Below are 11,790 nucleotides of genomic sequence, written 5' to 3'. Positions count from 1 at the left end.
CTGCTGAAGATCAAAGCACCGTGTTATCTCTGACTGCTCACTCCTGGAATGCATTCTCCCTTTTTGTAGGCTGTTTACTTACAGGGGACACCAGGCTGCTTACAGAGCTCCTTGTGATGTTCTTAGAAATGTCCAAGGGGGAATTCTGGATCCACTTCAAACTTGTCAGGCGGGTCTGCATTCCTCAGTTTTCCCTTTGCCACATGTTTTGTCGCCGCTGGGAATAAAAACCCACGTCCGAGCTGTCCTCATGACTTGTTTGTCGTGTTGCAGAACCCCTCAATGGCCAGGTGCTCATGATGCTCAGCATGGACAACAACTGCTCAGCCACCGCCTTTGACATGGAGCTTTGTGCAGAGAGACTGAAGTCCCTTGGGGTCCAGGTAAGCTCCTCGTGCGTTATCTCCCCTGGGGACCCTGTGGGAGTGCATGTTAGCTGGATTAGCACCATCTGCATTTGCACCCACATCACAGAGAGCTTTGCTATTCCTCACAAACTGCAAGCCAACTGCAGTAATCTTGGCTTAAACCTCCATGAAGACATGTTTTCAACATATGTTCTAGTCAATTGTTTGAAAGTCACTCCAATAGGATGGAGCATCCCTGGGCCTTGTCCTTCATCGTAAAAAGGTGTTTTTCTCTCATGACTTTCCCTGCATTTTCCAGGGAGATATTACTCACTGCACATGAGGCAAGCCCACAAGTTTTTGCTCTGTGAGAGCAGTATGGATGAGACTGGAGCTCTGCTCAGTGGGAAGGTGCCCTGGGACACAGCTTTCGCTTGCATTGCCCGCCTGGCCCCATGATGAGTGCCCCCGATGGCACTAGGAGCCCGAAAGTGTAGAGGTGGCTCTAGTTTTCTGTTTGCTCACTGAGCAGGTGGCAGCAGATCAGTGGAGAAGGTTGATCCAGGATGCTGTCCTGAAGCCTGAAGTGAGGCGGTACATGTTCTACAACTCCAGGGCGTTCCAGATAGCCGTCGCCATGGTAAGGGCCCTGGGGTCTCTCGCAGGCTTGCCATAGGTGTGCATTGCTCGAGATGCTTCACGACTTTCACCTGAGGTTCTTGTGCCCAGGGAGGGAGAGAGGTTTGGCGAGGGGGGAGATACTGGTTTTCACACATCTTAGCGGGGTCCTTTGGAAATCCCAGTTCACAGGATTTCTGTTGGTGGAGAGCAAGGTACTCTCTCCAACCTCTTGCTGGCAGTCCCACAAAAGCAGGCTGTCAGTGCCTGGGTAACCAGCATATACTGAGATAGTAGTACCTATATCAGACTTTTTTTTAAATTTAGATTTTTTTTAATTTGATTTTAAAAATCTGTACATATATCCAGATACTAATTTAGACCAATGGACCAGTCAGCTTTGGTTACTGAGGTGATTGTCTAGTTTTGTTTGTCTTATTTTGGTGAGAGAAGCTTCCCCAGAGACCCTTGTTAGCATCTACGGTAAAACTGATACTTTGCAGTGTGCTGAGGGTATGATAAAATCCTTCATAAACTCCTTCATCTTAGCTGCATATATTTTTTTGGATAACCCTTATATGTCTTCTCCTTCTTTTGCTAATGCTGTGGAAATCGGTGCTCAGTGTCTTGAGGGTTTTGGTGCCTTTTAGTGCAAATGAGTTTTATTATTGCAAGGTGATGCTGCGGCACGCTGTGCTGCACGCGTCACATCTGCTTCGCGGCAATCTCCTGCCCAAATGCACGCTCGCTGAAGTAAAGGCCAAAGGAGTTCAGTTTTACCTGTCTTTATGCAGAGGTCGAGTTTATCAGTCCTTAACACAGTCCTTGAGCCCAGCGTCAGTGCCCGCCATTTGAACATTGTTGTAAATGAGTAGTCTCTGCCCCTGACATAGGGACTTTCTAAATACAGGAACTGTTGGAAGTATTATCAATATGCCTCAGCGAGTGCATTTCTTATCTAAATGGATTGAAATCCTTCCTAAGTATGAATCATCATTAAAAATTCTCTCTCTGTCTTTGATGACTAGTATTTTTTTTATAATAAACTAGGGCTCGCTCAGTCCTTTTAGTCCTTTCTTTCCCCTATTTATTAGTGGAAAGAACTTCTGTCCCTTCTCACCTTGTGTGACTTAATTTATGGCAAGGTTTACCCTGGGAGAAGTGACTGGTAGTTTTCCTCTTCCTATGACTTTTCTCACTTCCATAACTTTGTGAGTGTGATCAATCTCTCTGGGGTTTTACAGGTTTTCTACATGTCTCTCTGGACAAACATTTATTCCACAGTCCAGCTGTGGTCCTTTGGGCGTTACTGGGAGGCCGGCGTGCTGGTGACACTGGCTGCCGTAGCCGTCACCGTCCTTGTGATGCTGGTTATCGACTGTCGCCAGAGGAAGGTCAGAGGAGGCTGTGTGTGGGTGGGCAACCAGCTCTGGACCTTGCAACAGGTTCAGGACAAACAGGCGGTTCCTAACCCATAGAAGTTGCAATAAAATGATGAAATCGAAGTGGTCTGGGCAGTAGAAGGCAGCAGGGAGGTGACATTAACATGAGAGGCAGCCACTGCTCGGCTGTTGTTAATTTTTGTTTGTAGGTGTCACAGGGGTATGGAAATTTCTACGGGATCATCCGAAGAATAATATTGTGAGGGCTTGATTCAAAATCCAGAGGGGTCTTTGCACTGTTTTTAATGGGTTTTGGAGCAAACCTCCAACGACAGCAGTGCGATGATTCTTCCAAAGGGAAACCTGGCAAACACACAAGTGCGCAGAGGTCCAGGAAAGGAGTCCTTTCACTCAGGGACTGCTGGGGAAGGAAGAGAGAACATGATATTGGGAGTTGATTCCACTTCAGACATCTTGTCTGTAAGAGAAATAATCGTCAGTGAGATTTCTGTCTGCACAGACGTCTGCTGGCGGTGACTCGGCCGATGCCTGGTGACAATCCTGCCTGACTGCAGACTGCTCTGGTCACCGCTTTCCCTTTTGGAGGTGCCGTGTCTGGGATTATCCAGCTGCAGTTTGTAGCTGTAGGCTGGCCCAGCTTCTGCAGCAGTTTGTTAACTTTCCCTGTGTTCTTTCACAGATAAATATGAATACAGATGTGAGGCTGGCGGCTGTCAATGAGATCTTTATCAAACATGATTTAATACTGGGGATTACAGATGCCCTGGATGGGTCACACAACATCCTACAAGTATCCTTTCTGCAGGGAATCCTTTGTACCTCTTCTGGGTAGCTAATGATGCGGAGGTATTTATTGATGTTATGATCCATGAGGATTCCAGTGGGTGGGAGTTCTAGGCTTTGCTTTTTCTTCTATTGCATGACATGAAGGGTGTTTTTTTGTGTCCTGTAAGTGGGGATTAAGATATGCCCAAAGGCAACTGGAAATAATGAGCCTAAAAGACTGAAGTGGGATTAATCCTTCGGGCAGGCAATTATTTTGGAAAGTGTATTATACTTACATGGCAGTGATTATTTTTATGATGAGCCAAGTGACGGCAATGCGCCTATGGGAAAAAAACCAACCCAAAACCACAGAGAAAAACAGAGTCCCCATTCCTGAGAGCTCGTGTTCTACCTTGCAGAAACAAACAGCCAAGAGCACCCAAGTGCCTCTGTTCCCTGGGTAATTTGTAGCCCTGGGCTCCCTCCTTCAGGCAGAGCAGAGAACTGGACCCACGGACGCGTGCCTGGCAGCCACGTCTGCAGGTGCCAAACACTTCTCACCGTCATGGCCTTGTGGACAAGCAGGTTGAAGAAACCAGGCAGGGAGAGGCTCATTTGCTGCTTTTCAGAGTTACCTTTTCTGGACCAGGCAAGGATTTAGGGGAAACAGAAGGGTTTTAAGATAGCACGAAAGTGTTAAAGGAAGGTGAACGAGATGGTCTCCCAGATTTGCTGGTGAACCTCACCCCACTCTGCCACCACCCCATGCAGAGAGAGGGAACCAAGGCTGAAACACGGTCAGAGAAGGGGCAGGGAATGCCGCTGGAAGGCTGGCAGGGTGAAGTCATGCAGAATGAGGAGGACTTAAGAACCTGAATTACACATTTGTTCAGACCAGCATAGTTTTGCACTGCAGTAAGTGAGGACAAATCCAAGGAGCTTTCACCTTTCCCTGCGTGTCCCAGAACTGCCTGAGAGCAGAAAATAACCCTAGGATTTATGACTTCTCAGTCTGCTCCGTTGTCAGATCTTTTTTAACCCTCTAGCTGGATCCCCGTGATGGTGGCAGCTTGAGTGAATACAAGGACAGACCTTTGGCTGCCTTCAGGGAGGCTGCTGCTCTCAAAGCTGGCAGGACTCACAGCCCCAGCACGTTGCTCTTGGTAGACTCTTCACAACCAGTGCCTCTGTCCTGCAGACAAGCACCAAGTACAGCAAATTTTCTAAAAAATAAATGGTATGAGTCCCTAGAAACAAAAGAGACGAAGCAGTAAGAAGTTTAGGTGAGCCAAATCGAGGTGGCCTGCTGGTTGATTTAGATATAAGGCTATCGAGATGAGCGATGGGCAACAGCCCTGGATTATCCCAGTCTTCCCCCCCAGGGTGCAGAGCGTGTGTGAGGGAGACTGGCTACTCTCTAGGGCAATGTGCCCCTAACCTGACACTTCTCTTCACCTTTACCTTGAGGTTTTGCCTTAGCCCAGACCCTCTTGGCTTAAAATTATCCCCTTGATGTCCTATTTGGTTCCTGACTGCATCCTGAGCATCCCAAGGGCACCACCTGCCTTGGCTCCTCTTCCTGGGAGGTCCATGCCACGATCTGCACCGAGGCCGAGGGGAAAGTGTGGAAAGACCCCTTCCTTAACCCTGCCCCCTCAGCTGTGGTTTGTGCATTTCAACCTGGATCGCTGCCTCCGGTCCCTGTCAGCCCACATCACGGACCTGCGGAGGACACGAGAGGTGAGGGACGGTGGGATGGAGGTGGGCAAGGAGAAGCGAGTGTTTGAGTGTCCTCCTGGGCATCTCCTGCTAGGAGCTGGGCAGACTGGGAGGTGGATTAACTGCATCTGTCGGTGCCCAGTTCAGCATGAATCTGTTTAGGCCCTGCGGTACGTGCATGCCTGGATAATTAACTTTAATAAAGGAAAGTCATCAAGAGTCAAGGGCTAATTTTGAAAGCACGTGTCGCAACTTGAAATAGCTGATACCTTGAGCTGTCCTCCTGAAAGAAATGGGTAGCCAGAGAAATATGTAAACATTGTGCTTGGGTTAACTGTATTGAAATTTTGTCCTCTTGACCTTCAGCAAATGCTTTCCTCTGAGTGGATGTATAAATATAAAACCACCGCACTCCCCTGCACGGAACTGCCCTTGCTGACCACAGCCACGAGTTTAGGAGGTGCAACCCTCTGAAAATCTCAAAGCTGCTCATGTCCCTGGATGAACTGACAGATGCAGACTGGGGGATGGACAGTAGCACACCAGTTCATATCTTGGCTGATATAACTCCTATAGTTTTTTAAGACAAGATCCTCCATGCCAAGCTGTGACCATCATGATGGGAGCAGCCACCAGCACAAGAGGCGGCTGATGGCAGCAGGGCTGTGGGATGAAGACACTCAGCTCCATGTGCTGGGCATGGCTCTTGGCCAATGTTGTTTTTTGCTCTTGGTATGACAATTCCCAGCAGTTAAATATGTGCAGGAGGAAATCTTTCCTTTTAAAGGTGTCACTGCTGCTGCCTGCCCTTTGAGACCCCCCTAAACCTCTTTCTCTTCCAGTCGGGTTTACGGCACAGCCTGGACCAGCTCTGTGTGGTTATGGAGGCGGTGGTTCAGCCAGATCCAGGGACAGAGGAGGAGGCTTTGTGTGAAGAGTCCCCTCTTTTACCCAGTGAAGTGAACCTAAATAAAGAGCCTGTGACATGCAACGAGCTGCTCTGCCTCGTTCCCGAGGGCCCACCTGAGGTAATGAGAAGTATCCCTCCCCAACAGACAGAGGTGCCAAGTCACTTCCACAGGCACCTCGACTCCAAAGCTCATGCCAGCAGCCACCAGCCATGGGCACACCTACTTTTCCACCGGCAGCAGCACCTGGAAATCCATACACACCTTCTCCAGTTAATGCTTACTAAGCAGCTAGTGCCTAGTCCTTGAGGAATTGGGCTTTTCCTTGCTGGTGGCCACGGGTCCCCATTTGGAAGACAATCTCTCCCAGGGTCTGTACAGGGACCCAGCGCCTGTGTCCGGGTTGGGGATGAGGCATGGCCATGCTCAGCCTTTGTCTCCTTCGTGAAATGTGCCTGCAAAGACTTGTGCCATGCTGAGCAACAAATGTGTCCTCATTCCTGCACAGCAAGTAGCTTCAAAAGGGATGATTTTGGTTTATTTTCTAGTTTTCTGCTTGCTGTTGCTAAGTGAATTCAGTGCAGGTGACATCCCTGCAGATTGGTGCTCTCTAGCTGTCTACAGGCAAAAACAAGCACTGGGAGGCAGTGACAGAGCAAGCAGGTCCCCAAGTAGACTGAGTCCCCGGCCACTGAGCGGTCATCTCATGTCACTCCCCTGTGGGGACAGTATGCCAGCACTGCTGACCAGAAGCTGATCTGGGACGGTTATATATGCCATTGGCTCCTGTCCTGTTTCTTTCAGACAAGGACAGTCCTTTCATGAGGGAGCAAATGGTATTTAACGTGTCTTCCCGCAGGCAGATGCTCTTCTCTGACACCTCTTGTGGTCCTTCCAGGTGATGGCCCAGCAGCTCCTGGTGATCTTCAGCGGATGCTACGTCCGGCTCCTGGTCACCAGCCGGCTCCCTCGGGCTGCGGCAGGGGGGCACATGGAGCACAGCGACCTACCCTGTCTCTGCCAGTTCATTGAGAACACTGCGCTCAACACACACCAGAGCTGGCTCACGGGCAGGTGACTGGAGAAGAGTAGAAAAAAAAAAGCTGTCCGTACACAGCAACGTGAGGAAGCTGTGGGGCAGAGGAGAGGGCTGTAATCACACATCCTGGACTTATCTGGATGAATGAGTGGGAATATGACTCTAATAAAATGTGCAAGACGCTCACCGGAAAGCTGCTTACCTTTTTTTCTTGGGACAAAGGCTGATTTCATTTGTTTTTTCCTTTCCTCCTGTTGCCCCGCTGTGCTTGCACACAGTGTGTTGGAGGAGCCAGGGGTGAGCAGGAGACGTCAACATTTGCATGGAGTCCATGAGGAAAGGGGCAAAGTGCTGCAAGCCTACAGGAGGTTGTGTGCTCAGGTGATGCCTGTGAATGGAGAACTGCTCTATGGCCCAGGAACTGCTGGTGTCCTCCTCTGCCCCCAGAGCCAGGCATTTCCATGACATTCAGGGGACTGCATGAACGGATGTTTGCCTGGCCACCTAACCACACGCTTCGGAGTGATAGCTTTTCTAGGATGCAACAATGGTCAGGATAAAGACTCCTAAGGACTGGGTTTCCCAGCATTGCTCTGGCTGAGCATGCATTGGTGATTTGGGTTCTTTCCTCCCCTCCTGCCATGCCCGCCCTCCCTCCCCATCTCCTACAGAGCCTCGCAGCCCCTCAGACAGAGCTTGTACCTCTCCTACCTTAACAAACCTCAGCACAGGACACTGGTCCTGCATAAAGCCAAGAGGATTTTAAAATTAAAGTCACTAATCTCTGCACTTCCCATCATTGTGAACACGCATCCTGCCAGTGAGCATCTCCTCTTCATGCAATACTGACCCAGAAGGGTTTTGGTACCAAAGGCCAAACTGTTGCTCAGGGTGGCAGCAAGAGGCTGAGCTCTGGAGACCCAGGAGCTGACAGGCAGCTCTCCTGCAGGTGTGGGGTGACTCTGCTCCCTCCGCTGCTGCTTCTGTCACAAGCAATGTGACAAGAGCCATCTCTTCCCACCTGGGCACCAAGACAAGCCCCAGCAATGAGCCCCAGCGCTGCTGCCGCACGATCCAAAGCATCGGTCTGTTCCGACACCAACAGCAAACCCCTTCCAGGAGAAAACCAACCACACTCCTGAGCAGCCTCTTTCCATCCGTCTTTATTTCTGGTTCAGCTTGGGCTGTCACAGGAAGGGATCGGGCAGGTTCCTCCCCGCGCGTGCGGAGTTTGCGGCTCTGCTGTCATTGCTCTCTGTGACGCTGTGGGGTTTGCTGGAGGGGGGGATCCATCTGCGGTCCCTGCAGCCCCTCTGCTCTGCGGGTGGGTGCTGAGCATCACACCAGGGTGCTGGCTGCCCACTGAGGAGAGCTCCACCAGCTTGCTGGGTGTGGGGAAGGGGATTGTAAAGAACATCATGGGATTTCCACAGACCTAAGCTCTAAGACTGCTTACTCTGGCTCAGGAGCTGATCTTACATTCATGAAAACTGTTTGAATGGATACCAATACCATTGGGAGCACAATCTGGTTTCACAGTATAAAAATCCGATTTGCTGCTAGGATGCAACAGCTCATGATCTTCCTCTGGTGCTCTATGGCAATACACATTGGCAATCTAGGTTTTTTCTGTCAGCTAGAAAATTCTGTTAATGAGAGACCAATCAGGACATTTTCAATCATTGTGCTTCTTTGTCGAAAGCAGATGCAGGAGAAATTTGCTAATATTCCTGGGCTGCAGGATTTCCAGCAAATGGATTCTGTAGAGAAACTGGTAGGAAGAAAGCTTGTGGCCTTTAGGGGAGGACCACATGGGCTTTTACCCTCAGGACCTGCTGGGCTGGTCATGGATGGGGTCACTGATCCTGGGAAGGGAGGCTCTTGCTTGGGGGGCTGTTGATACCTCTGCCTTTACATCTGCAAATGCACAAACATCAGAGAAAAGAGGGGGATTCAGAATTAGACAAGAGGAAAGGTTGTTGGTGAAGGGACGGGCAAGGTGCTCAGAAGGCCTCCTGACGGGAACCATGAGCAGGGTCAGGTTGAGTGCGAGAGGGTCAGGGCAGGTTTCTGACAGAGCTCTCCAGCAGAGCCCACCTTGCTGCAAGGAGCGGGTGTAGCTCTGTGATTTCCAAACTGTGACCTGGACGCCACCGGTGCCCCCAGTTCATCCACATTTCCCAGCCAGATCTGTCCTCTGCGGAGCCGCCTGTCCTGGCCGATCACAGCCGTGGGATGCTCTGTGCTGGGGAGAGGTGCAGACCTCCGCAGCGCCTCACACGGGGCCAGACCCTCTGCTGGTGCCAACTTGGCAGCTCCCCTGGTTGCAATTAACACCCCGCAACGCGCTGAGGAGAAGGAGCTTAACTTCTTTGCTCTCTTGCTAATGCACCCAGGTGCCTGCGCTGATCTTACTGTTTGGGGCCTCTGCAAAATCCTGTTCCCACCGCAGGCCAGATGACTAATGCTTTGCTTTTCCTTCAGATGCAGTTAATTAAGGCATTAGCAAAGGCACCTCCCTTCCCTCACCTCCCCATTAAGGATTCAGGTGTTATTTTAGGGGAAAGATGCTATTCTGGAGGTTTTATAGGACCCTCTAGGCAGGCAGCTCCCTTTCCTCCCCTTGCACACAGCAGCTGGGAGCAGCAGGAAGGGAATAGCTCATCGCTCCGTCTTCCCTGCGAGTCTTCTATGACGGCCCCAAGCTCCTGGCACAGGTAGGAGATCACGGGGCACGACCTGATTGCGGTGGGAAGGCGCTCATGGCTGGGTGCAGCTCTGGGCATGTTTGGACAAGAGCAACCAGGAGCGACTCAGCCAAACCAGTGAAACTGGTGTTGCTGGGACAGGTCTTGCCCATGCTGAGATTTCTCTATCTCCTGTTTAAAAATGTTTTCGTTTTGACAGGGAGCATTAATGCCCAAGTGGTGTGGCCAGGCAACGTGGGAGCTGCTCCCTGGTGAGTCCTCCTCGCCGGGAGGGTCCTTGCTGGACCCTCTGTGCCAAATCAGGGGTGGTCAGGAGAAGCAGCTGCTCTCTGGGACATTGAGTGAGTGATCTGCAAAGTCACAGTGATCCGTGTGTTTTAAATGGGCCAAGAAGGGACTGGGAATGATTGGCAGCGAGGGCAGAATCTCTCGCTGCCAGCTGGCGTGAGTGGTGACGAGTTTGTGGTATTTAGCAGGGTGCCTGGAATAACAAAGATTGCCCCAGGGAGACGTAGGTCTGAGGAAGTGGCTCTTCAGCTGGTTACATCCACTCTCCCCTCTGATGACCCCGGTGTAAGTCTGTCCTCCCTTCCAGAGGCTGCTATTTGCTCATCCTCTCTGTCAGGGGCTGGGATGCAGCCATGACATTTAAAGCAAAAACCCAGAAAAGGGAGGGTAAAGCCGGAAAAACATAAACTTTTGCAACTTTTACCTATTACGGTTTTTCCTCGGCCAAAGTGCCTGGGTCCAAGGAAGGCTATGGTGGCTGGAGCACAGGCAGGGAAGGATGGGGACCCAGCTCATCCCCCCTGCGGGCAGGGCAGCAGCTTGTGGCAGCACAGGGGTTGTCCACCCCCTCCCAGCCAGCGACCCAGGCCAGCCCAGTCCCCTCCATCCCCAGGGTGGTCGGGTGGATGCCCCCGTGCCCAGCGAGCTGTGGACTTACTGTGGTGGTGGCTGCAGGGGGTTGCAGGTGCTGGGCAGGGGGGTGGTTCCTGGTGCTCCTGGCTGCACAGGGTCCCCATCTTCCTGGCCACATAGCGACAGGCTGGTGGGAAGGGAGAGACTTGTTGGCTTGCTGGAGGAATGGCAAATGCAAAACACCAGCTACCCTGAAAAATCCTCCCTGGAGAGCCCAGAGTGGGACCTTTTCTTGAGCTGGGGATCCTGGCAGAGGAGGATCAGCTGGAGCCGTGGTGGGTTAGGGCAAAAGTAACAGATGAAATGAAGGGGATCGGATTTAACAAACTAGAAGGGAATTGCTGTGTCTGGCACCCTGGCTGTACTTCAAACCGCTCCAGAGCCAGCTTTTCTTCCCCCAGAAGCTAAAGCCATAAAATATGTAGAACATTTACCATGCAGAAATCCCTCTAAGCTCTCCTGCCTCAAACAAGAGGTTTCCTTACCGTTGATAATTACTCAAACCATTTTATCCCGGCCTCAGCAACGCTGTCTTTTCCAGTCAGCCTCCTCTTCCTCTCCCTTCTCTCACAATCGGCTCTGCGGCGGGTTTTTTTTTTCTTCCTCCTCCCTTCCCTCCCGCGGGGACGTTGCTCCAGTGAGCCCTGGTCATGCGCGAGGAGGCAGGATCAGCACGGGCTGTCTCCATGCGGGGCTGTGCTGTGTCGGGTGTGGGATCCTGCAACTCCTGGAGAGGAGAAAGGGCTCTAAGCATCAGCATCAGGTTTGAGCTGGCCATGTTGGAAAGGTGGCTTGGCCTTGGCTGGAGGAGGTGCTGGTTGTGCCTTATGGCTGATGGAGGACCTGGTTTGAATTGTGAACCTTGTGCCTCAATCTCTAGGCTGAGATAGAGAGGGTCACTGCAGCATGCATTTTGCTTGTGTGGAGCAGGAGTGAAGAAAGGGATGTTTCTTCTCCTTTCCTCCTGCTGTCTGAACACTGCAGGGATGAGAATGTTGTTCTCTCCCCCATCTAGACCTTCAAACCCTCTTACACCACATCCTGTTGCATGCAGGGGAAGGTAAGGGTGACATCCACAGCAGACCAGATGCAGGCAGTAACATTGGCCTTGGATACTTCATGGATTTTCCCCCACGCCACCTCCAGAGTGCTGCTTGACTTTTGTCCTTGAGGTCATTGCAGCCAGTTACTAAAGAAATGCAGGTTTTGTGCATGCTTTGCGTAACCTTGCTGTTGTTTGTGCTTGGTGTGCACTCCTTAATCTCAAGGCCAGGTGAGTTCTGAAAGCTTGTTTTGCCCTTTGACTAATGTGTTTCCTATCTCCAAACTGAGCACTCACTGCTTCGGCCAGGTTGGACTTTG

The 11,790-nt window shown here is 51.2% G+C and overlaps 1 protein-coding gene across 1 annotated transcript in view; it reads left to right on the top strand.

The window, feature by feature from the left end:
• Positions 1-6,834, top strand: part of LOC104280312 (chromosome unknown open reading frame, human C9orf91) — a gene marked incomplete at its 3' end in the record, with an annotated part of 8,279 nt that extends 1,445 nt beyond the window's left edge. The window contains exons 2-8 of the mRNA XM_009877925.1: positions 274-383; positions 880-987; positions 2,210-2,359; positions 3,048-3,158; positions 4,793-4,873; positions 5,695-5,880; positions 6,659-6,834. Coding sequence (XP_009876227.1) covers positions 274-383; positions 880-987; positions 2,210-2,359; positions 3,048-3,158; positions 4,793-4,873; positions 5,695-5,880; positions 6,659-6,834 — 922 coding nt within the window. The remainder of the gene's footprint in view (positions 1-273; positions 384-879; positions 988-2,209; positions 2,360-3,047; positions 3,159-4,792; positions 4,874-5,694; positions 5,881-6,658) is intronic.
• Positions 6,835-11,790: the final 4,956 nt, after the last annotated feature.

Source organism: Apaloderma vittatum, unplaced genomic scaffold (assembly GCF_000703405.1).
Source record: "Apaloderma vittatum isolate BGI_N311 unplaced genomic scaffold, ASM70340v1 scaffold1501, whole genome shotgun sequence".
In the NCBI taxonomy this organism is placed as follows: domain Eukaryota; kingdom Metazoa; phylum Chordata; class Aves; order Trogoniformes; family Trogonidae; genus Apaloderma; species Apaloderma vittatum.
This window is presented reverse-complemented; position numbering and strand designations above follow the sequence as displayed.